Source organism: Mobula hypostoma, chromosome 11 (assembly GCF_963921235.1).
Source record: "Mobula hypostoma chromosome 11, sMobHyp1.1, whole genome shotgun sequence".
In the NCBI taxonomy this organism is placed as follows: Eukaryota; Metazoa; Chordata; class Chondrichthyes; order Myliobatiformes; family Myliobatidae; genus Mobula; species Mobula hypostoma.
The window spans coordinates 9650943-9673532 of NC_086107.1; the positions used below are offsets into that span (position 1 = coordinate 9650943).

General features: G+C 41.0%; 1 protein-coding gene across 13 annotated transcripts in view; it reads right to left on the bottom strand.

The window, feature by feature from the left end:
* The window catches only part of LOC134353577 (coiled-coil domain-containing protein 73-like), a 157364-nt gene that overhangs the window by 4531 nt on the left and 130243 nt on the right, over positions 1–22590 (bottom strand). For 7 of the 13 annotated variants that reach the window (XM_063061650.1, XM_063061652.1, XM_063061648.1 and 4 more), the window contains one exon: positions 14102–14239. In XM_063061650.1, the coding sequence (XP_062917720.1) occupies positions 14102–14239 (138 nt within the window). Of the gene's footprint in view, positions 1–669; positions 804–830; positions 1614–4750; positions 6311–11237; positions 11298–14101; positions 14240–22590 lie in introns of those variants that run through there. The other 6 variants (XM_063061644.1, XM_063061645.1, XM_063061646.1 and 3 more) reach the window with 5 other exon arrangements.

The window sequence follows — 22590 nt, forward strand, 5'->3', positions numbered from 1 at the left end:
AATATATTATTCCACAGCCAAAGTGGGGTTAAATGCAAAGCAGTTCACTCCACTAAGACCAAGAGGTCTAAATGGTGCATATTTGAATGACCCGTGGTTAGTTTCAAGCTAATCCTTCCAATGCAGACCCCGAATTGCTCCAGCTTTGCAAAGCGATTTGGTAAATATTTTTATAATACACAATTGGGATTCAGAAATGTGGTAGTGAATGGTTCATGCAAAACTTCAAGAAATAGAATCAGGTGCAAACCATTTGTTTTGTTACCTTAGAGGCATTTTCTTACATGAACTCTGTATCTCCTGATGGCTTAGGGATTTAATGTTTTTTTCTGTCCATCATGCTCCAAACTGCTCCTCTGATGGGCAAAAGTTTGGATATAAGTATTGAACTGTCTTCATTCTTGCCTTGACAATTAAAGCTTTGTTCATAATAGCCTGTACCACATTTCTGTCTGTGAAACCAGCCTTGTAAAGGAATTAGATCTGGCCTTGTTGACATATGCAGTCTGCCTATTTATCAGCTTTAATTGCAGAAAAATCTGATGCCATGCCCATCAGTATTTTTGAAACCCATCTGTGTAATAAATTATCTCCTTGCCTATAAAAACTCTGCATTCCTCTCAAATTAGCTAATCTAACATTGAGAATTATGTGTTAAAATGTACATACCTGCTCTGGAGGTTGTGAAAAATCACAAAACGTCTGCACTATTGCATTCCAATCTTCTTTGGAATTTCTCTTGGGGTAAAGAGGAACACTGAAGGTATTAAAAGTGTCATTCACCCTTTTAGTACTGGGAGAATCTGAGTGACAGAAAGGAAATGGTTACACTACACTCGGTGCTCTAAACTTTGAAATTCCCCAGATGCTAATTTTAAAGTCACTGAACTGCTAGTTTCTATCTGACCTTGAGAATTATGGCTATTCCACTTTAATCAGAGACACTTCACTGTTCATCCATTCACAATACAATTTCCTATTCAAATTCAGGCTTTGTTCTTATACTGTCAGATCACTCAAAACTCATTTACAATATTTGTTCACAATGCATCTTTCCTTGATAAATGCTTAACTAGTGGTTAATTTCTAGAAATGACAAGTATTAATTTACAAACATTCCACCTTATTATGCCTCAGATGTGCATATTCTGTTATTTCTTCTGATGACTTGGTTTCCTGTCAGGATAAAGAGTTCACGTCTGTGTCTGGACTTAGTCACACAGGGTCTGGTAAGTTGATCATGTGAGACAGTAAATCACCTTTGATTAGTTTGATGATGGAAAGCCCCGTATGACCAATACATTTCAGACTTTGGGAGTAAGCCAGGAGAGGAGACATACGTGTTCCGTGAGTTGGCTTATGCCTTCAAAGTTATATAGGAGATACTGGATAGATGGGAGTGAAATGCAAGGTAGTAATCTATTCAAAGGATGCAGACAACATGCATAAGACGCAAGATTTTTGTAATTTTAACTAAGTTTCACTCACTGGTGCTGGGTTGCAGCCACTTGGTTCACACACACACAGCATTTTCCTGAGCATTGCTCAGGATCCAAGCGCACGATTTCAATGGCTACTACTGTGGATTAATTATTTGCTATGGCTAGGTCTAACTGTGGAAAGAAGGGAGAAATATATTGACAATTCACATATAATTGAAGGGGAAGTTAGAAAGAAAGACTTCAAAGGAGTGTAAAGAATCTGTAGAGCGAGTCTGTAACCGCACTGTAAAAAGAACAATAAATGAAAGTAGATTAGGTCAGGTAATCCACAGTGGAGGACAACTGCAATGAGACCACTTTAGCTAAACAGACACCAAGGGTAGTTAATATGGTTGGCAACTTATCTAAATTGGTGGCTCCTTGCTCTCTTTTGTTATCCCATTATCTTCCAATTTTATTAAGAAGAAAAAGACAGAACTAAAAAAAACTTCATTTCTTAAATGAGCTGTTTCAGCCATGTCATTTTAAGCTGTAGTTATTTCTGGGCCTCTGTTTCAACATCCACTTGGGTAAGTACCCTCCCATTAGTATAGGCCTAAGGTAACAGCTGATCCTCCATATCACTGAATAAAATAGTTTCGCTTGTTAAAGTTATCTATTACAGGATATGGGCAGCACCACTTATTAACCATCTTTAGTAGTTCTGAGGGCATTAACAATCAACAGTGGAGCTGGACTGGTCACTTGTGGCCACAGGTTACATTTGTAAACCAGCTGAGTCCATGAATTATCATAAAAGGCCAGACGCAAATTGCCAAAGTTACGAAATTCAGTCTGATTAATGGCAAGCAGGGTATGAATGGTGGTATACACCACCAACGTACAGGAGCCTGAGGTCCCACACCAGCAGGTTCAGGAACACCTTTTACCCTTTTACCCCTCTACATTCTGGGAGAAGAAGTTGCGGTGGTAGAGAAGTACAAATACTTGGGTATTCACCTCACCAACAGACTTCACTATTTTCTAAGGAAGCTGAAATCCTTCAATGTGTACAGCAGGGTGTTGGAGATCTTTTATCAGTCTGTCGTAGCGAGTGCAGTCTTCTTTGTGGCTTTATGTTGGGAGAGCAGCATCGGTGCTGGTGATGCAAAAAGACTAAATAAACTCATCAAAAAGGCTGGATCCGTCGTTGGTTACACCCTGGACTCTTTTGAGTTAGTGGTGGAGAGGGGGTCACTAAACAAACTTATCCATTATGGACAGTCTGGTTCAATGGAGCACCCTTTCGAACAAACTCACTCAGCTCTGCTGTCACAAGGATCGTTACAGAAAATCTTTCCTACCAATTGCAATAAGCATATACAACAGTTCACCTCTGCGACAGAACACACATCAAGGTACAATAGTCTGTTTTATTATTTTGTACATTATTATTGCACATTGGTAAATTCTGTGTATGTTATTATTCCGTACTTTATTATTAGTTAATAAGTGTGTTTTTAAATGTTGGTGCTGTAACAAAAGAATCTCTCACTTGTGATCAATAAAGTATTTATTATTATTACTATTCTTTATTACTTTATACTTTATTGTCGCCAAACAATTGATACCAGAACATACAATCATCACAGCGATATTTGATTCTGCGCTTCCCGCTCCCTGGGTTACAAATTGATAGTAAATAATAAAAATTTAAATTATAAATCATAAATAGAAAATAGAAAAATGGAAAGTAAGGTAGTGCAAAAAAAAACCGAGAGGCAGGTCCGGATATTTGGAGGGTACTGCCCAGATCCGGGTCAGGATCCGTTCAGCAGTCTTATCACAGCTGGAAAGAAGCTGTTCCCAAATCTGGCCATACGAGTCTTCAAGCTCCTGAGCCTTCTCCCGGAGGGAAGAGGGATGAAAAGTGTATTGGCTGGGTGGGTCGTGTCCTTGATTATCCTGGCAGCACTGCACCAACAGCGTGCGGTGTAAAGCGAGTCCAAGGACGGAAGATTGGTTTGTGTGATGTGCTGGGCCGTGTTCACGATCTTCAGCAGCTTCTTCCGGTCTTGGACAGGACAACTTCCATACCAGGTTGTGATGCACCCTAGAGGAATGCTTTCTACGGTGCATCTATAAAAATTAGTGAGGGTTTTAGAGGACAGGCCAAATTTCTTTAGTTTTCTCAGGAAGTAAAGGTGCTGGTGGGCCTTCTAGGCAGTGGACTCTCCTTGGGTGGACCAAATCAGGTCATTTGTGATATTGACCCCGAGGAATTTAAAGCTTTTGACCTGTTCCACTTGCGCACCACTGATGTAAATTGGGTCGTGCAGTCCGCTACTCCTTCTGAAGTCAACAACCAATTCCTTCGTCTTGTTGACGTTGAGGGATAGGTTATTGTCTACGCACCATGCCACCAGGTTCTTAATTTCCTCTCTGTACTCAAACTCATCATTATCCGAGATACAGCCTACAATTGTTGTGTCATTATTAGGCTCCTGAACCAGCATGGATAACTTCATCCACTTCAACACTGAACAGATTCACTATGGACTCACTTTCAGTGACTCCACAACTTATGTTCTCCGTATTATTTAGTTAGTTATTCATTCATTTTATTTTTTTTTTTGCATTTGCAGTTTACAGTATCTTCTTACGTGCATCGGTTGCTTTTCAGTCTGTGTGTCGTTTTCATTGATCCTACTGTATCTACTGTGAATGCCCACAAGAAAATGAATTGCGTGGTAGCATATGGTGACATATACGTACTTTGGAAGTAAATTTACTTTGAACTTTATCAAAATCTACCACTAACCAAGTTTCTATAAAATCTACACTGTGTGTGAGTCATGTCTGGACTGCTACCAAGCAGATAATCTCATCAAAAACAAAATCTCAAATGGTACATAATTGAGTTTAACCTTGGCAGTCACTTTCATGTATTAACTATAATGTGGGAGGGGTATAAATAATTTCAACACATCTTTTTCTTGGTGTCAGAGCAAATAACAGGAACCTCAGTGCTGTTGTAATGATGTACACACAGCCTCCAACCATTAGATAGCTTCCCTTTACTAACAGTCAGTGATGATATATAGTTCATTATGAGAAAATAACACATTATAAAATAACATTGCTAGAGGTTAGATGGTTCAGTAATTAAGAAATTAGCCTTGCCATGTATTAAGTAGACCACTACTTCCAATTACATTAGATTTGACTGATACATCCATGAAGGGTACATTACTTAATAGTTTAAATTCTAACTGTTCCTTCCATTCATTTGCAATGCTAGGATCACATAAAAATAAAGTAAACATTACCTGCTACAATTGGCCTTGTCAGACTCATTTCACTGATGGATTTCGGAAAAGCAAATGTCAGAGGGACCTTTCTGCTTGTGATAGGACTTTCCAATTTGTCTCCAGGCAGCGAGAATGGGAGTGATACCATGGCTTTGTTCGCCATATACTTTTCTTTTCTAGGGGCCAGAGAAGGCAGACTACAAAATTTCCAGGAACACTGATTTACCGTTGTTTTGCTGGTTGCAGCCTCTGCCTCAGAAGTTGGTGTTTCATTTCTGTGATCTAGACTGGTGGTTACAACTGGATTCAATGCAGTATTTATAAAGATAGATTTGAGTTCATTTTCTGTTATCTTGGGGAAAGCCCCTACTTCTCGTAATTCAGGGCATAAACCTAGTTTACTAATTGCTTCTTGCCCACTTTCCACTGCGGCTGCTAAATCCATTGCACTATGAACTTCCTTTCTATCTTGAGAGTTTGGGGTTACAGTCACACTGTGTGTGATATTTAATGAGAGGTTACTGTTCTCACAGCCTTTGCTTTGAGTCATATTGCCTTGTAGATATTCAAGGTTTCCCAAAGCTTCACCAGTGTTAGATTCAATTTTATCCAAACATGTGGCTGCTTTGCTATCAGAAGCAAAAGCTTCTAAGTAATTTGTTTCCTTCTGTTGATCATCGGTATTAATAGGAATGCTTTCTGAATTATTACCAATTTCCTTGGTAATATCTTTCCCATCATTGGTGGGGCTCAGCAGTTTTGCAACTGAAATGTCTATTTTATTGTCAGGATTAACACAAGTGTTAACAATACAGTTTTCAAATGGAACTTTATGATCAGACTGATCAATGGACAACATTGTGGAACTGACGTCCGGTTTACAGCAGGGATGAAACAATGTGGGAGATCTGATTGTACCACTGGTAGCAGCACAGTTTTCCTCCATTACAGTAATAGCTTGTCTTAGGCATTCTTGTTGTTGCTGCTGATGTAAGATGGAGTTCTGCTCATTTTTAATTTCAGGTATTGCTGATTGAGAGTCGAGATCAGAAACAGCATGGTTCTGAACTTGGTTAGTCTCCCATCGTACTTCATTTGCACTGACTTCCTTTGTCAAAATCGCATCATTGCCAAGTGTTGTTCTGGCTTCAGTCCTCAGTGGTTCATTTATAAAGACACCTTTGTCACACTGTGTGGTTTCTGTCTTATCATTGGTATCGCTCTTGCCTGCACCGAATTTATGTGCGATGGAGTCTGTCTGCTGACCTTCATCTGCACTGCAGACACCTAATGCATCAGTACTGTCTGAGAGCACCTTTCCTCCTTCCACTGGGACCTCTGCCAAACAGACAGAGCCACACTGTGACTCTAGTTTTACACGTGTAGATTCAGCCTCACAGAAAATGTTCCCTGTTTCACCTTGGTGAATGACTTTCAGCTCCTCAGCATTACCTTCCACAGTTGCTACGCAGATGCACTCTTTCTCATTCACAAAGACAGCCCCGTTATCAGTTGCTTTCCTTGGCATTTTTGCAGATGTGTTAGTAGCGTCTGGAGAAAACCCACTCCTGTTATTAACTGTTGTGATTTAAAAAAAGTAACTTGTAACACAGATCTACATGTAAGCTTCTTCATATTTGATTTATTCTATACAAATTTGTTTAAGGAAATGTTTAAGATAGGTTTCCTATGGCAACTCATACTTGGTCAAAATCTTGTTCAGTAGAAAATATTGTTAGTGTCCTTTGGCAAAGTGAGAGGCCTTACCTTTTACTCTCAACTCTAACCATTTCCCTACATTTCTTCCTCTCTATTTCCTCTTGGCTACATCTTTATTTTAATGTGAGGATGTATTGGTTGTAGCTAACAATGATGACACCAGCTGATGTACTGTTCCCAGCCACCCTCCCCCACCCCTGCAAATTTCAGAGTCAGCAATACCTCCATCACTCCCATGAGCAGAAATCATCCCAACATCCACAGCAAGTAAAATCCACAGTACTTAAGGCAACGGAACCCTGTCTGCAATTTGGAGGTGGTGTTGTCTGTGGAAGTACAGGAGGAACTGTGGGCTTAGGAAATGCTGAAAGTGGGATTGATATCCCAAACTCAATAGCTTTGCCATCATCAGAAGCATGGAGGTTTCTGTTGTCTTTCACTACAGTGGATTTTACTCGCTATAAATGCTGGGATGATTTCTGCTCATGGGAATGACAGAGATATTGCTAACTATGGAATTTGCAGGAGGTACCTAATAAAATGGCCACTGAGTGCATTTCTGTATGTTCATGGTCTTCTGCTGTTATAGCCCATCCATTTCACAGTCTGACATGTGTGTTCAGAGATGGTTTTCTGCACACCACTGTTGAAACGCCTGATTATTTGAGTTACTGTCACCCTCCTGTCAGCTTGAACCAGTCTGGCCATTCTCCTCTGACCTCTCTCATCAACAAGGCATTTTCGCCCAGAGAACTGCCACTCACTGGATGTTTTTTTGTTTTTCACACCATCCTTTATAAACTCTAGAGACTGTCATGTTGAAAATCCCAGGAGATTAGCAGTTTCTGAGATGACAGTCGAAGTCACTTAGATCAAATTTCTTCCCCATCTGAAGCTTAGTCTGAACAACAACTGAATCTCTTAACCATTTCTGTATGCTTTTATGCCTTGAGGTGCTGCCACTTGATTGGCTGAGTAGATCCTCTGTACCTCCCTCTGTACCTGAAACCTCAACTTCCTAACTGGAAGACCACAATCGGTGCAGATTGGAAATTATATCTCCACCTCACTAACAATCGACACAGCCGCACATCTGGGGTGTGTGCTCAGCCCACTGTTCTACTCTCTCTACACCCATGGCAGTGTGGCAAGGCACAGCTCAAATGTCATCTATAAATTTGATGATGATACAACAATTGTTGACACAATCTCAAATGGTAACAAGGGGGCGTACAGGAGCGAGATATACCAGTTAGTTGAATGGTGTCACAGCAACCTCAGTAAGACCAAAGAAGAACTGATTGTGTACTTCAGAAGGGATAAGTCGAGAGAACACAAACTAGACTTCATAGAGGGATCAAATGTGGAAAGAGTGAGCAATTTTAAATTCCCAAGTGTCAGTATCTCTGAGGACCTAACCTGAACCCAATATATCGATGCAGCTATAAGTAAGGCAAGACAGCGAGTCCTTGTGCAGGATACCCTAAAGGTTAACCTCCAGGTTGAGTCGGTGGCGAAGAAGGCAAATGCAATGTTGGCATTCATTTCCAGAGGTATAGAATATAAGAGCAGGGATGTGATGTTGAGGCTCTATAAGGCACTTGTGAGATCACACTTGGAGTATTGTGTGCAGTTTTGGGTTCCTTATTTTAGAAAGAATATACTGACATTAGAGAGGGTTCACAAGAGAAGATTCACAAGAATGATTGCAGGAATGAAAGGGTTACCATATAAAGAACGTCTGGCAGCTCTTGGGCTGTATTCCCTGACGTTCAGGAGAATGAGGGGGGATCTCATAGAAACATTCCAAATGTTCAAAGACCTGAGTAGATTAGATATGGCAAAGTTATTTCCCATGGTAGGGGAGTCTAGGACAAGGGGGCGTGACTTCAGGATTGAAGGATGTCCATTTAGAACAGAGACGCAGAGAAATTACTTGAGTCAGAGGGTAGTAAATCTGTGGAATTTGTTGCCACGAGCAGTTGTGGAGCCCAAGTCATTGGGTGTATTTAAGGCAGAGATAGATAGGTTCTTGATTAGCCAGGGTCTCAAAGGGTATGGGGAGAAGGCAGGGGAGTTGGGATGACTGGAAGAACTGGATCAGCCCATGATTAAATGGTGGAGGAGACTCAACGGGCCAAATGGCCTACTTCTGCTCCTATATCTTATGGTCTTATTTCATTAGGAGTTTGAGGATATTTGGTACGTCGCCAAAAACACTCACAAATTTCTACGTGGAGAGCATTCTAACTGGCTACAACATCATCTGGTATGAGGGAGCTTCTACACAGGATCGAAGTAAGGTGCAGAGCTGTAAAATTAGTCAGCTTCATCATGGGCACTAGTCTCCATGGTATCCAGGACATCTTCAAGGAACGGTGCCTCAGAAAGGCAGCATCCATCGTTAAGGACCTCCACCATGCAAGACATGCCCTCTTCTCATTGCTACCATCAGCAAGGAGGTACAGAAGCCTAAAGGCACACACTCAATGATTCAAGACAGCTTTTTCCTTCTCCCATCCAATCTCTGAATGGATATTAAACCCATTAACACTACCTCACTACTTTATATTTCATATTTTGCACTATTATTTAACTATTTAATATATATATTCTTTTCTTTTTTCTCCTCACCCCTTTGTGGGTGGTGTGTGTGTATTTTTCCCTCAATCTCAGGTCCTCTACCAGAGGCCTGGGAGCTTGAGGGTTCAGTGCAGTACCCTTGCTGGTCCTAGTAGCGCACTCTTCTGGACCGAGATCTCAGATGCTGTTCCCGGAATTTTTTGGAGCCACTCTCTCAGTCCAGGTGTCACAGCTCCAAATCCATTACTGGGATTACTCTGGGTTTAACCTTCCACATCCTTTCTGTCTGCTCTTCCAAGCCCTGGTATTTTTCCAACTTCTCATATGCTTTCTTCCTGATGTTATTTCATTCAGGATTGCCACATCTATTACTATTGCTTTCTTCTGTTCCTTGTGCAGTATTACTATATCTGGTTGGTGGGCCAGTACCCGATTATCAGCCTGTATTTGGAAGTCCCACAGGATCTTTGCTCTGTCATTCTCCACGACCTTCTCAGGTATTTCCCATTTGGAGTTGGGAGCGTCCAATCCATACTCAGCACAGATGTTCCTGTACACAATTCCTGCAACTCGGTTGTGCCATACAGTGTATGCTGACCTGTCTTCACCTTGGGTCTTGTCTAGTGTGAAAGACCCTTGCTTCTTTTGCTCTTGTGCTCAGCGTCTGTTCTTATGCAGCCATGAGCAGTGCTCTGTGCCGTCCCTCAGCCCTGCCATTTCCAGCCATTGGTAGGACTTTATTATGTGAGCCACCTCTGATATCTGGCGATGGTACATGCCATGCAGTGGCTTGTTGTGCCATGGTCTCTGGTCCTCTGGCTCTGCTTCACCCATTTCCAGTTCCATATTCCCTGCCTGGTGTCTGAAGTATTCTCCTAACAGGTCATACTGAGCGACCATCTTCCTGACTGTGTGTGTGTGTGTGTGTGTGTGTGTGTGTGTGTGTGTGTGTGTGTGTGTGTGTGTGTGTGTGTGTGTCTATATATATAGATAGATAGATATACATTTACTGTAATTCAGTTTCATGAAATATACCGGTGATATTAAACCTGATTCTGATAATGAGCAGGTGTACCTAATATAGTGACCACTGAATGTAAATCCTGAGTGTAAGCCCTGATATATTGTGCATTACAGAAGGTGATTATTCACTCAACCATGCCTGTCCCAGCTTCTAGACAGAGCTATCCAATTAGTCCCATTCCCCGGTCTTTATCCATAGCACTGTTTTTTTTTTATCAAGTACTGTATATATCCAATTCCCTTTTGAAATCTGTTTTTAAATACATTACCACTACTCTTTCAGTGTAACCAGCTATGCAGCAAAGATCTCATCTCATTTCTGCTTCTTAACCGATTACACTGTACATAATCTCACCACTATCCCACCATTAGGAGAGTCACTAGAAATCTGGCAGCAAAGTACTTAAAGAGTTCCTAGACATTTTACAATCACTTAGTGGCATCAGCTTTATTTCACATATCTGGAAATCCACAAAATACACCAGAAGGTCAGCCACTCAATACTGGGATGAGAAGAAATTAACTTACACATACAGGATGAAATTTTGAAATTTTCTACCTAACAGGGCTGAGTATATTAAAGGTAGAGACTTTGATTTTTTAGGTATTAGAGAAATCAAGTTTAGTGTACAAAAGTGTCACTGAGTTCAAAGGTCAGTCATGAATGGCAGAGCAGGCACAAAGGGCTGAATGGCCTCCATGCTGCTGTTTCTTATGTTTTTGCATATTTTACTATTAGCCATCGAGCTGAAAAAATAAGACATGCTAAGACAAATCATACTCTGCATCACAAGACAGCAACTAGTATGACTTCTTAAAATTGATTATACCAATAAATCAGTATAGTCCATACTGACGACAGCATGTATTTCCAAATTCATTTGGAACATTTGATCACTTCTAAAATAAACATTATTTTCCTAATTTTCAAGGTTTTGTTCTGAATTCAGTTTTTGACTAAGACTCATTAGCAACAGACACAATAATTCAGAAGATTCCTGTTATTTCTTTGTTTAGGGTGTCATGTACCTGTATTATCTGTGGTAACCTTTCCTTCCTGGTCATTGTTCCCTTGTTTTGTGATGTCTAACTCATTGGACTCTTCGTCTATTTCTTCTACGTGGCTGTGAATTCCTACGTGGTTAAACTCACTGTCAGTAACCATTAACGCTTCACTCACACTGATCTGCAGTCCTGATGTCCCCTGTACTGTGGGTTGCTCAGAATGCTGCAAGATATTCTAATAGGGGGAGGAGGAAAGTGAACAAATTAAAGTGAGCTGTATGTTAACACTGGAGTACTTTTACCAGAAATAATAACACTAATGAATAATTTAACATGATTTTTTGTTGATGTCTGGATCTAGGCTGGTGCCTCAGACCGAACACTATGAGTTTAAAAAGAATGAATTTACATTTTCAGTCCACCTTTCATAACCTCTCATAAACAGATTTCTTCTTCAAGCAACACACATGAAATGCTGGAGGAACTCAGCAGGACAAGCAGTATCTATGGAAAAAAGCACAGTTGACATTTTGGGCCGAGACCCTCCAGCATTTGCAGATTTTCTCTTGTTTAAGATATCTTCTTCAGCCTTTTTCTTTTCCCACCTACCCCTCCCAGCTTGACACACTTCATCCACATCTCCCCTACCTACCTTCCCCCTCCCCAGGTCTCACCTATCACCTGGCAGCTTGTACTCCTTCCCCTTCCCCCCAGTCACCTTATTCTGGCTTCTGTTCCTTTCCTTTCCAGTCTTAATGAAGGGTCTCAGCCCAAGATGTCAACTGTTTATTCCCTTCCATAAATGTTGCCTGACCTGCTGAGTTCCTGCAGCATTTTGAATGTTTCACTCGGATTTCCAGCATCTGCTGAACCTTTTACACTTATGTCTCATTACCCAAAATGCTTTAGTACTGATAAAGTATTTCAAAATGTGGTGGTCACTATTGTTATGTTGGGTACTTAATGGCAGTAAAATCCTATAAATGGTACTGTGATAAATCGCCACATCATTGACTTTATTGCTGTTGGTTAAAGAAAATATTGCCCAGTACACCAGGGAGATCTCTAGCGATGTATGAAAATAATCCAGGGTAATACTGAGAGATTACTGAATTCACTTGAGTTACAGTTCTCTGGATGGGAAATGCCACTTGTCACCGCCTCAGAATGAGTTCTCATGAAACATGTGAAAAGTAGGGGAACTGTGGGATTAAATGGCTTGTTGCCATTTTGTAAATTCTATGTTATACAATTATGAACAATATTCTCAAAGCAGCTGATTGTTAAGAGTCATGGGAATGTGGCAGGTGGATTTTTCCAGGTAAATGCATTCTGGAGTCACACACACACACAGTCTCACACACACACACACACACAGTCTCACACACACACAGTCTCACACACACTCACACACACACAGTCTCACAGTCTGACACACACACACACACACCACACACACAGAGTCTCTCACACACACACACAGTCTCACACACACACACACACAGTCTCTCTCACACACACACACACACACACACACACACACACACACACTAATGGAGGACTCAGCAGGTCAGGTAGTATCTACGTGTCCTAATAAAAGGTCTCTGCTCAAAACGTCAACTATTTCTTCCTCTCCACAGATGCTGCCTGGCCTGCTGAGTTCCTCCAGCATCTACAGATTCTCTTGTGCTTATGTATTGTGAAGTGATTTTCCAGAGGCAATAACCCTATTTTAAAAAAGAGGTTTCGTGAATGCATTAAATCAGTAATACACATCTTCAGCATGATTACGATACTGATTCCCTTTCATTGTGATGCTACAGTTGAGATACGTGAAGTCAGACCAAAAACAGTCCTATGCACCAAAAACAAGAACACAAAACTAATATTCCAATATTCCTACCACTGCTAACTGTTTAACCCTACTATATCACAATTCCAGGAATAATATGTATCATAATCTTTCATTTAGTGGAAGCTTTAGGTTCGAGTCAAATTGTTTCTCAATCTTCATAAAGACAGGTTAGAGTCATATTGTCATAAAATTACCAGCATGGAAACAGGCCTTCTGGCACTGCAAGTACTACCTGAAGCTGCCTTTGACCCAGATCCCTTGAAATCTTTCCTATCCACTGTAATTGTACTTGCCTCTGTGTGAAAAAGCTGCACCTCAGGTCACCTCTAAGTCTTTCCCCTCTCGCCTTAAATCTATAATCTCTGGTTTTAGATTTGCCTACCCTGGGAAAAAGGTTGTGACCGTCTATCTTATTTATGCCCTTCATGGTTTTATAAAGCTCTCCAAGCTCCCCCTTCAGCCTCTTGTACTTCAGAGGAAAAAGTCCCAGTATATCCAGCTCTCCAGTCCCAGTACCGTAACTTCCCAATCTGATTTGTGGAATCTTGCTGTATACAAACCAGCCATAGTCTTCTGCAATGCATTGATGGCTGAACTTTAAACTCTGCACAAAGTGCTTTGGGATTTCCAGAGGTGACTGAAAGTACCTATCAATGCAATTCTTTTCCATCATTTGAATTTTTATTCATTTCATTCCGGATCTTTCCAGTGATCTTGGTCCTCCTTAATTTCTAATCTGCATTTGTTACTATACTTTCAAATCTATTTCTCCTTCTTTGCCAGTATTCCAAACTTTAAACTGGCCATCTGAGAATAATTTTGATGCTTGGAATCCCCAATACATTACATCACTATTAATCACACAATATTAATGCCGACCGTATCAGTATATCACCAAATAGTCACAATACATCTACTAATAGCAGCCTGCGTTATTCCTTCTTAATTTGCAAACAAGTCAGTAGTTTAAGAACTACAGTATTTGCTCTTCTATAGCAGTGTATCTGTACAGAAATTTGAAGGCTGCAGACTTCAATTAAAAATGTTCCCTTAATAATATTTAGTTTACAGTATAATAGAGCTTCCAAATTTGTAAATCCATCTAGATACTATAGCTACAGGCCAGTATGAGATATACTAAAACCTACCTCTTTCTGTTGCCTTTAAATTAAAATAAAATTCACCTGTTGTGTCTGTATTTGGTGTTCTTGTACACTCTGTGCAGGAAGTTTCCAGTAGACTTCTTGGCATGTTGCACGGGACTTTTTGAATGATTCCAATTCAGATTTAATTTGTTGCTTTTCTTCATTTAATCTAGCCTCCTGAAAGCAAGAATCACAGGTCCTATAAGTCTCATACAATAGAGAAACATCGAAGTGGGAAAAACGTGATTACTTCAACTTACTGCTATAAAGTCAGTAGTTACAAAGAATGCAAACACGAGGAAATCTGCAGATGCTGGAAATTCAAGCAACACACACAAAAAATGCTGGTGAACGCAGCAGGCCAGGCAGCATCTATAGGAAGAGGTACAGTCGACATTTCGGGCCGAGACCCTTCGTCAGGACTAACTGAAAGAAGAGTTAGTAAGAGATTTGAAAGTGGGAGGGGGAGGGGAGATCCGAAATGATAGGAGAAGACAGGAGGGGAAGAGATAGAGATAGGAGCTGGAAAGTTGATTGGCAAAAGGGATACAAGGCTGGAGAAGGGAGAGAGAGGATCATGGGACAGGAGGCCTAGGGAGAAAGAAAGGGGGAGGGGAGGAAAAAACCTAGAGGATGGGCAAGGAGTTATAGCGAGAGGGACAGAGGGAGAAAAAAAAGGGGAAAAAAGGGGAAAGGGGAATGAATGAATGAATGAATGAATAAATAAATAAATAAATAAGGGATGGGGTACGAAGGGGAGGTGGAGCATTAACGGAAATTAGAGAAGTCAATGTTCATGCCATCAGGTTGGAGGAACAACACTTTATATTCTGTCTGGGTAGCCTCCAATCTGATGGCATGAATATTGACTTCTCTAACCTCCGTTAATGCCCCACCTCCCCTTCGTACCCAATCCCTTATTTATTTATTTATTTATTCTCTTTCTCCTTTTTTTCCCTCTCTTTTTTCTCCCTATGTCCCTCTCACTATAACTCCATGCCCATCCTCTGGGTTCCCCCCCCCCCTTTCTTTCTCCCTAGGCCTCCTGTCCCATGATCCTCTCCCTTCTCCAGCCTCATATCCCTTTTGCCAATCAACTTTCCAGCTCTTAGCTCTATCCCTCCCCCTCCTGTCTTCTCCTATCATTTCGGATCTCCCCCTCCCTCCCCCACTTTCAAATCTCTTACTACCTCTTTTTTCAGTTAGTCCTGACGAAGGGGCTCGATCCGAAACGTCGACTGTACCTCTTCCTATAGATGCTGCCTGGCCTGCTGCGTTCACCAGCATTTTTTGTGTGAGTTACAAAGAACATTGTGCCTTGATTGTGGTATGGATTATCACAGAAGAAAATTTAACCATTTTACCACGTTAAAGAGATTTATTTATCTATGCTTCCTAAGGACATATTAACAGTACTAGTACAGACCTGAAATTAAACATTCAGCTGCACTCTCAGTTGTTAGGGAACATTATGGGTGTGAAAAAATTGAATTTATTAAAAAGAGGCAAAGTGCTAAAGTTATCCTTTGTTGGACGTATATGCCACAATGTCATCTTGCATACCACAATAATACGATATAGGTATCACTCTTTTGTTATAAGACCATTAGGCCATAATATATAGGAGCAGAATGAGACCATTCAGCTCATTGAGTTTACTTTGCCATTTGACTATAACTGATTTATTATTCCCTCTCTCTCAATCTATTCTCCTGCCTTACACTCATATCAATCAAGTACCCATCAACCTCCACTTTAAATATAACCAATGACTTGGCCTTTGCAGCCATTTGAGGCAATAAATTCCACAGATTCACCACCCTAGCTGGGAGCTTAACATGCAAGGATACACATTGTAGTGAAAGGATAGGCAGAGGGGGTGAGGTGGCTCTGTTGGTAAAAAATGAAATCATTAGAAAGAGGTGACATATGATTGGAACAGGCAGAATTCTTGTGGGTAGAGTTAAGAAACTGCAAGGATAAACAGACCCTGATGGGAGATGCAGTATATGCAGGCCTCCAAACAGCAGCTATGATGTGGGCTATGAATTACAACAGGAGATAGAAAAGGCATGTCAAAAGGGCAAAGTTACAAAAGTCATGGGGGATTGCAATAAGCGGATAGATTGAGAAAATCAGTTTGGTGCTGATTTTGGATCCCAAGACAGAGAGTTTGTAGATTGCCAGTGAGATGGCTTTTTTAGAACAGGGGAAAGGCTATTCTGGATGGGGTGTTATGTAATGTAAGTAAGTAAAGGCATCCATTAGTCTTGTGAGACCATGGATCTGCGCCTGGAAAGTCTTCATTCTCCAGGGCACAGGCCTGAGCAAGGTTATATGGAAGACCAGCGGTTGCCCATGCTACAACTCTCCCCTCTCCATGACACCGATGTTGTCCAAGGAGGGCATTAGGACCCATACAGCCTGGCACCAGTGTCACCGCAGAGCAATGTGTGATTAAGTGCCTTGCTCAAGGACACAACACGCTGCCTCGGCTGGGGCTCAAACTCACAACCTTCAGATCGCTAGTCGAATGCCTTAACCACTTGGCCACGTGCCCATTATGTAATGAAATATTATGTAATGAACATGATTTGATTAGGGAGCCTAAGGTAAAGGAACTCTGAGGATACAGTAATTATAATATGATAGAATTCACCCTGCAATCTGAGAGGGAGAAGCTAAAGTCAGATGTATCCATATTACAGTGGAGTAAAAAGTATTACAGAGGTATTACAGAGGCATAACAAAGGAGCTGGCCAAAGTTGATTGAAAGGGGACACTAGCAGGGATGGTGGCAAAACAGCAATGGCTGGAGTTTCTGCAAGAAATTTGGAAGGTGCACCATAGATACATCCCAAAGAATAGCATTCTAAAGGTAGGAAGAAGCAACCATGACAGGCAAGGGAAGTCAAAAGCAACATAAAAGCAAAATCTCGATATATAATAGAGCAAAAATTTGTGGGAAGTTAGAGGATTGGAAAGCTTTTAAAAACCAACAGAAGGCAACTAAAACGCCTTAAGGAAGGAAATAATGAAACATCAAGGTAAGCTAACCACTAATATCAAAGAGGATACCAGAAGTTTTTTCAGATAGAGTGCTTTGTAGAAGCATTCAGCACCCAACTCTTTGTTCACATAAATGAGCATTGTATCCATGGACTTTAATCAATTTAACTGAGAATTTTTATTTCTGAATCACATGCTCCTTTTTTTTATTAGAGCCCAAAAAGCAGAGAAAATTGTAAAGCATGAAAAACTAAAAATTCAAAAACTGAAATCTCAGCAATTCAAAAGCATTCATCCCCTTTGCTTAGTACTTAGTTGAACCACCTTTCACAGCTATTACATCCAGTAGTCTTTTTGGATAAGCCTCTATTAGCTTTGCACAACGTGATGGAGCAGGACCTCAAGGGTAGTAATCTCAGGATTGCTGTCTGTGCCATGAAACAGTGAAGATAGGCATAGAATGAGGTAGCAAGTAAATGCACGGCTAAAGAATTGGAGCAGGAAGCAGGGATTCAGATTTCTGAATCATTGGGACCTCTTCTGGGGCAGGTGTGATCTGTACAAAAGGGACAGGTTGCACTTAAATCCAAGGGGGACCAATATCCTTGCAGGCAGGTTTGCTAGAGCTGTTGGAAGTGGTTTAAGCTAATATAGCAGGGAGATGGGAACATATGTTAGAGCTGAGGATGAGCCAACAGGTTTACAAGTAGATGATGGGTGTAATATGAACGTAAGAAAGGACAAGCCAATGACTGGGTACAAATGCAGACAATGCAAAGAATTAAATTATAAAACAGAGGCAAAACACAAAAGGACGAAGAATGCAGGGTTGAAGGTGCTGTTTTTAATGCACATAGTATTCGGAATAAGATGGACAAACCTGCGGCGTAATTAGAGATTAGTTGGTATGATATTGTGGGCATCACTGAGTTGTGGCTGAAAGGAGGTCATAGTTGGGAGCTTAATATCAAAGGATATACTTTGTATCAAAGGACAGGCAGGAAGACATCGGTGGTGGTGTGGCTCTGTTGGTAAGAGATGCAATTACATCTTTAGAAAGGTGACACAAGGTCAGAGAATGTCAAATCTTTGTGGGTGGAGTTAAAAAACTGCAAGGGAAAAAAACATTATGGGAATCATATATAGGCCTCTAAACAGTAGCCAAAATGTGTGCATGTAATGAGGGTGTGTCACAATTGTAATGGGGGACTTTATGCAAGGGGATTGGGAAAATCAGGTTGATGTCAGATCACAAAAGAGAGAATTAATTGAATGCCTACAAGATGGCTTTTTAGAGCAGCTTGTACTTAAGCCTACTCAGGAAGAGGCTATCTTAAATTGGGTGTCATGTAATAATCCAGATTTTATTGGGGAACTGAAGGTACAGGAACCCTTAGGAGACACTGATCATAATATGATTAAATTCATACTGCAATCTGAGAGGGAGAAGCACAAGTCAGATGTATCAGTAAAGGGAATTACAGAGAGGAGCTTGCCCAGGTGGATTGGAAGAGGATACTGGCATGGCTGACAGCATTTCAGAGATGGTTAAAGTTTCTGGGAATAGTTCACAAGGCGCAGGATAGATACATTCCACAGAAGTTGTTCTCAAATGGCAGGGGTAGGCAATCATGGCTGACAAGGAAGTTAAGGACCGCATAAAAACCAAGAAAAGGGCATATAATGTAGCAAAAGTGAGTGGGAAGTTGGATGATTGGGAAGTTTTTAAAATCCAACAAAAGGCAACTAAAAAGTTATAAGAAGGGAAAAGATGAAACATGAGGGCAAACTAGCCAATAATATAAAACAGGATACTAAAGGTTTTTTTTTTAAGTTATATAAAGAGTAAAAGGGAGGTAAGAGTTGATATTCGACCACTGGAAAATGAAGCTGGTGAGGTAGTAATGGGGGCAAAGAAATGGCAGATGAATTTAGTAACTACTTTGCATCAGTCTTCACTATGGAAGACACTAGCTGTGTGCCAGAGGTCCGTGCGTTTTAGGGAGGAGGAGTGAACGCCATTGCAACTACAGAGGAAAATGTGCTAGGCAAACTCAAAGGTCTTAAGGTGGATAAGTCACTTGGACCAGATGCACTACATCCCAGAGTTCTAAAAGAGGCTGCTGAAGAGATAGCAGATGCAATGGTTATGATCTTTCAAGAAGCACTTGATTCTGGCATGGTTCTGGAGGACTGGAAAATTGCAAATGTCACTCCACTCTTTAAGAAGGGAGGAAATTATAGGCCAGTTAGCCTAACCTCAGAGGTTGGAAAAGTGTTGGAATCCATCATTAAGGATAAGGTTTTGGGGTACTTGGAGACTAATGATAAAATAAGTCAGAGTCAGCATGGTTTCTGTAAAGGGAAATCTTACCTAACAAATCTATTAGTTTGCTAAGGAAGTAACAAGGAGGGTGGACAAGAAAGGCAATGAATGTCATTACTTGGATTTTCAGAAGGCATTTGATAAGGTGCCACACACACGTGGCTGCTTAACAAGATAAAATCCCATGGTGTTACAGGAAAGATACTGGCATAGATAGAGGAATGGCTGACAGGCAGGAAGCAGCGAGTGGGAATAAAGGGGCCCTTTTCTGGTTGGCTGCCAGTGACTAGTGGTGTTCCTCAGGGGTCAGTATTGAGACTGCTACTTTTTACATTGTTTGTCAATGATTTAGATAATGAATTGATGGCTTTGTGGCAAAGTTTGCAGATGGTACAAAGATAGGTGGAGAGGTAGGTAGTGCTAAGAAAGAGATGTGACTGCAGCAGGACAAGACAAATTGGAAGAATAGGCAAAAAAGTGGCAGATGGGATACAGTGTTGGGAAATGTATGATGATGCGTTTTGGTAAAAGAAACATAAGTGCAGACTATTATCTAAATGGGGAGAAAATTCAAACATCAGAGGTGCAAGGGAACTTAGGAGTCCTCATGCAAGACTCTCAAAAGGTTAATTTACAAGTTGAGTCTGTGGGTAAAGAAGGCAAATGCAATGTTGACATTCATTTCAATGGGAATAGAACATAAAACAATGAGATAATGCTGAGACTTTATGAGACACTAGTCAGGCCGCACTTGTAGAGTACTGCCAACAGTTTTGGGCCCCATATATCAGAAAGAATGTGGTGTCATTGGAGAGAGTCCAGAGGAGATTCACAAGAATAATTCCAGGAATGAAGGGGTTAACATTTGATGAGCATTTGGCAGCTTTGGGCCCATACTGACTGGAATTTAGAAGAATGCAGGGAGATCTCACTGAAACCTACTGAATGTTAAAAGAACTAGATAAAGTGGATATGAAGAGGATGTTTCCTATGGTGAGGGTGTCCAGAATTAGAGGGCACAGTCTCATAGTACCTCTTTAGAACAGAGGTAAGGGAGAATTTTTTTTAGCCAGAGAGTGGTGAATACCAGACAGCTGTGGAGGGCAAAAACGTGGGTATATTTAAAGCAAAAATTGATAGTTTACTGATTGGTCAGGGCATCAAAGGTTATAGCGAAAAGACAGGTGTATGGGGTTGAGTGGGATCCGGGATCAGCCATTGAGAGTGGGGGAGATTCAAACAAGAGGACATGAGTTGAGAGTTAAAGGGCAAAAGTTTAGGGGTAACATGAGGGGGAACTTCTTTACTCAGAGAGTGGTAGCTGTGTGGAACGAGCTTCCAGCAGAAGTGGTTGAGGCAGGTTTGATGTTGTCGTTTAAAGTTAAATTGGATAGATATATGGACAGGAAGGGAAAGGAGCGTTATGGACCGAGTGCAGGTCAGTGGGACTAGGTGAGAGTAGGAGTTCAGCATGGACTAGAAGGGCCGAGATGGCCTGTTTCCGTGCTGTAATTGTTATATGGTTATAAGGACATAAGAAATAAGAGCAGGAGTAGGTCATCTGGCCCATCGAGCCTGCTCCGCCATTCAATAAGATCATGGCTGATCTGACCATGGACTCATCTCCACCATCCTGCCTTTTCCCTATAACCTTTAATTCCCTTACTATGCAAAAATCTATCCAACCTTGTCTTAAATATATTTACTGTGGTAGCCTCCACTGCTTCATTGGGCAGAGAATTCCAGATTCACCACTCTCTGGAAAAAGCAGTTCTTCCTCATCTCCGTCCTAAATCTAATCCTCTGAATCTTGAGGCTATGTCCCCGTAGCTCTAGTCTCACCTACCAGTGGAGACAACTTTCCTGCCTCTGTCTTATCTATCCCTTTCATAATTGTATATGTTTCTATAAGATCACCTCTCATTCTTCTGAATTCCAGCGAGTACAATCCCAAGCAAGTCAATCTCTCCTCATAGTCTAACTCCCTCAACTCTGGATTCAACCTAGTGAACCTCCTCTGCACCGCCTCCAAAGCCAGTATATCCTTCCTCAAGTAAGGAGACTCCAGGTGCAGCCTCACCAGTACCCTGCACAGTTGCAGCATAACCTTCCTGCTCTTAAATTCAATCCCTCTGGCAATGAAGACTAACATTCCATTTGCCTTCTTGATACCCTGCTGCACCTGCAAACCAACCTTTTGTGATTCATGCACAAGCGCTCCCAAGTCCCTCTGCGCAGAAGCATGCTGCAATTTATTACCATTTAAATAATAATCTGCTGTTTCATTTTTCCTTCCAATGTTTACCAACATTGTACTCCATCTGCAAGATCCTTGCCCACTCACTTAACCCATCTATACTTCTCTGCAGACTCTCTGTATCTTCTGCACAATTTGCTTTTCCACTCAATTTAGTATCATCAGCAAACTTAGATACACTACACTCTGTCCCCTCTTCCAGATGATTAATGTATATCGTGAACAGTTGTGGACCCAGCACTGAACCTGCGACATACCACTCACCACTGATTGCCAACCAGAGTAACACCCATGTATCCCAACTCTCTGCTTTCTATTAGTTAATCAATCCTCTATCCATGGCTATACATCACCCCCAACTCTATGTATCCTTATCTTATGGATAAGTCTTTTATGCGGCACCTTATTCAATGCATTTTGCCTACATCCTTTTTTGAACACTAGCATGACATTCACCATCTTCCAATCCTCAGAGTACAGAGAATTTTGGTAAATTATCACCAAAGCATCTACTATAACTTCTGCCATTTCTTTCAGTACCCTGGGATGCATTCCATCACAATCAGGGGACTTAACTATCTTCAGGCCCACAAGTTTGCTCAGCACTACCCCTTTAGTGATAGCTATTCTATCAATGTCCTCACTTCCCAGCATATACACATCTCTCTTTGGCATGTTAGACTTGTCTTTCACCATAAGACCGACACAATATAGACATTCAAAGTCTCTGCCATTTCCTCATTACCGAGTATCAATTCCCGCTTCTCATCCTCCAAGGGGCCTAAGTTCACTTTAGTCACCCTTTTCTGCTTTACATAATAATAAAAACTTCTACTATCCATTTTTATATTTTGTGCCAATTTATTTTCTTAATCTAGACTCCCTTTCTTTATTGATCGCTTAGTGGTTCTTTGTTGCTTTTAAAGTTTTCCCAAT